Consider the following 3,775-nt stretch of genomic DNA (forward strand, 5'->3'; position numbering starts at 1 on the left):
TTGGAACTTTTTTCTAAAACATCGTATTGCATATATTCATTCAATCATAGCTATTGAGCATTTACTGTGTGCAGAGCACTGTACTAAGCACTTGGGAAGTACAAGTCGGCAACATATAGAGACCGTCCCTACCCAGCAACGGGGTCCCAGTCTAGAAACGGGCCCACAGTCTACAAAATATATGTCTCCACCCCTGTGAAATTCTCATTGACTGTCCATTCCCGTCTGCAGGAACTTCTGATAATGCGTTAAGGGCATCAATCAACTCTTTCTCCACAATTCATCCCTTCCCTCCCCCACTATATCCCAACAACCACATTTTACTACTCTCAATTTAATCTGCTCAATTTAATCTGCTCACTGTGTCTCATTACCGTCTCTTTTATCACCAGCTTCTCTCCCACACCCTCCCTTCTGTCTGACCCCATCGCCTCCAACTTTCCCATCAGCATTTCCTTGTCACCTAAGCACTTGGATACTGACAATCTCCCTCAATGTTCTTATATACGTATGATTATACTTGATTGCTTTCCTCTACCTACATTTTATTTTAATGTCTAAGTCCACAACTAGATTATAAACTTTTTCAGGGCAGGAATCATGTCTACCATTCATTCATTCATTCAATCAATCATATTTATTGAGTGCTAACTGTGTGCAAAGCACTGTACTAAGCGCCTGGAAAGTACAATTCAACAATAGAGACAATCCTTGCCCACACTGGGTTTACAGTCTAGAAGGGAAGAGACAGATATCGAAACAAGTAAGCAGGCATCAATATAAATAAATAGAACTGTAGATGTATAACAACGATAACAGAAGAACCACTTGAAAGTTTGTGGATTATGGCAGAAGACAGGACGTTCTGGAGAAGGTATATCCATGGAGTCACTATGAATCCACTCGTTGGCACTTAATAATAATAATAGATGTGTACACATCAAAACAGGTCGTAATATAAATAAATAACAAGTGCTGTAGGGCGGGGAGGGGTAGAGCAAAGGGAGTGAGTGAGGAAGATGTGGAGCGGGGAAGCAGAGGAAAAGGGGAGCTCATTCTGGGAAGACCTACTGGAGGAGGTGAGCTTTCAATAGGGATTTGAAGGGTGGAAGTATGATTATTTGGCAGATTTGAGGAGGGAGGGTGTTCCAGGCCAAACTCAGGACACGGTCCAGGGGTCGGCTTCAAGACAGGAGAGAACGAGGCCCAGTGAAGAGGTTAGAGGTGCCAGAGGAGCGGATTGTGAGGGCTGGGATGGGGAAGGAGAGAAAGGAGGTGAGGTAGGTCGGGGCAAGGGGACTGGAGGTCTTTGAAGCCAATAGTGAGGAGTTTTTGCTTGATACCAACTGTATCATACTGTTCCATGAGCTTAGTACACAGAGTGCAATCAATGAAGTACTCGATAATAATAATATTATTAATAATTATTATTATTATTAATAACAATGACATTTCTTAAGCTCTTAATATGTGCCAAGCGCTGTTCTACGTGCTGGGATGGATACAAGCAAATCAGGATGAACACTATCCTTGTCCCATATAGAGCTCACAGTCTTAATCCCCATTTTACAGATGAGGGAACTGAGGCCCGGAGAAGTGAAGTGAATTGCCCAGTGTCACACAGGTGACAGGTGGTGGAGGCAGGATTAGAACCCAGGTCCTTCTGATGCCCAGGCCCGTGCTCTTTACTCTAGGCCATTTCACTTCCCCTGGGGCTACAACGGGACAACAGGTGACAAACAGTGACAGAAGGGTCGCAAAGACGAGAAGTCCACATGGCCCAGGGTCATAGGTGATCAGTCGAGGGATTCTAAAGGCCGAGAGAGAGATTTGTGGCCCACAAATAAATTTCCAAATATTCAGAATGGAGGCACAGAACTGAGTTCAACCTTAAAGAAGAGAAAGAGTGGAGGGGAAAGTTAATGTCAAAACCAAACTGTTAGTCAAATTTATTTATTGAGCACTTACTCTGTGCAGAGAACTGTACGAAGTGCTTGGGAGAGTACAATATAACAATATAACAGGTCCCGTCCCTGCCTGCAATGAATTTACAATCTAGAGATGAGCTTACAGTCTAGAGATTGTATAACACGATACCCCAAATCCACAGACTCCTCTGACTTTTTCATCATGTTTCATTACTAGGAAAGGTTTCTTAACCAGATACTTGATTGGCTCCCATGCCCCACTGCTGATGGGAATTTTTGGCCTATTGACTTCTGGGAAACATATTTCCCTGAGTGAGTTTTTCACAATTTCCTTCTCCTTTTTGTCTTCATTTCTTGAGTTCGGCATCCAGGGGAAACGTGATTCTTGACCACAGTGGTGCTCAACGCAAGCCAAATGTATCCTTCATCATCGAGGGTGTTTAGTTCATGAGCATCTTCACGGAAAGATGAAATGGATTAAAAACCACGATTCAGAAGGTGCTTCCTATAGGCTTCTCTGTGACCAATCAATCAATCATTGCTCGCCTAGTAATTTCCCCAGGGCAGCCTTCACGTCCCTGTTCCTCAGGCTGTAGATGAGGGGGTTCAGGGCTGGGGGCACCACGGTGTAGAACATGGACACGAGCACGTCCAGGGCCTGGGAAGTGTCTGATGGCAGCTTGAGGTGATCGAAGGCAGACGTCGTGAGAAACACGGTGACCACCAAAAGGTGAGGCAGGCAAGTGGAGAAGGCTTTTGACCGACTACTGTCAGTTGGGATTCTCAGCACGGTGGAGAAGATGGAGGCATACGACACAATGATGGAGACCAAGCAAACAAAACCCAAACAGGAACCAATAGCAACACTCACATCAATGGCGATGTGGTTATCGGAGCAGGAGATCGTTAACAAGGAGGGGACATCGCAGAAGAACTGGGGGACTACGTGGGACCCGCAGAAGGACAGGGAGAAGGTCGAAGCCGAAAACAAGACTCCAAACAGACTCCCGGTGAGCCAAGACGCGGCGGCCATATTCCCACAGGCCCCTCGGTTCATGACGACCTCATAGCGAAGGGGACGACAGATCGCGATGTAGCGGTCGTAGGACATCGCCGTGAGGATGAACATCTCCGAGGCAGCAAACAGAATCACCAGAAAGAGCTGAGTGACACAGGCCGGGAAGGAGATGGAGCTGCAGTCTGTCAGGGCGTTGAGGATGGATTTGGGGACGGTGACAGAGATGAGGCAGAGGTCGAGGACAGACAGGTGCCTGAGGAAGATGTACATGGGGGTATGGAGGCACCGGTCAAGGATGGTGATGGCGACGATGAGGAGATTCCCCGTTAAGGCCGCCAGGTAGACCAGGAGGAACAGGGCGGCATGGACCAGATGCATCTCCCGCACCTCCGATAAACCCAGCAGGAGGAATTGTGTCTTCACGGTGACATTGGTCATTTTCTGGGAATTGGCGTTGACTGCCTAAGGACATTTAGAAAAGATAGGGATGAGAATACTATTTCAGAGAAAACTGCACAGGAGAGGAGAAAATCTTTGGGTTGGAGGGAATCTCGGGGGTCTATGGTAACTTTTCACGCACACTATGTGCCAAACACTGTACTAAGCACTGGAGTAGATAGAAGCTAATCATGTTGTTCATCTCCTCCTATCAACCTGCCTTGGATCAGGACGGCACTGAAACCATTCCTGACTCTTAGGAGTCTATTCCATTTGCAAATATCTGCATAGATTCTGGTCACATAATTCTATATAATTGGAGAAGAATCACACCCTAGTGGAAAGAGGATGGTCCTTGGAGTCTAGGGGACCTTGGTCTCAATCCCGGCTC

The 3,775-nt window shown here is 46.5% G+C and overlaps 1 protein-coding gene across 1 annotated transcript; it reads right to left on the bottom strand.

Moving 5' to 3' along the window:
• Positions 1-2,463: 2,463 nt before the first annotated feature.
• LOC119921286 (olfactory receptor 14A2-like) lies at positions 2,464-3,384 on the bottom strand. The gene has a single exon (XM_038741593.1). It carries the CDS (start codon positions 3,382-3,384, stop codon positions 2,464-2,466), a length of 921 nt encoding a protein of 306 aa, XP_038597521.1.
• Positions 3,385-3,775: the final 391 nt, after the last annotated feature.

This window comes from Tachyglossus aculeatus (genome assembly GCF_015852505.1).
Source record: "Tachyglossus aculeatus isolate mTacAcu1 chromosome 12 unlocalized genomic scaffold, mTacAcu1.pri SUPER_6_unloc_2, whole genome shotgun sequence".
Lineage (NCBI taxonomy): Eukaryota > Metazoa > Chordata > Mammalia > Monotremata > Tachyglossidae > Tachyglossus > Tachyglossus aculeatus.

Coding starts and splice junctions, on each gene's coding strand:
- LOC119921286 (XM_038741593.1), bottom strand. CDS start 3,384: ATGACCAATGTCACCGTGAAGACACAATTCCTCCTGCTGGGTTTATCG.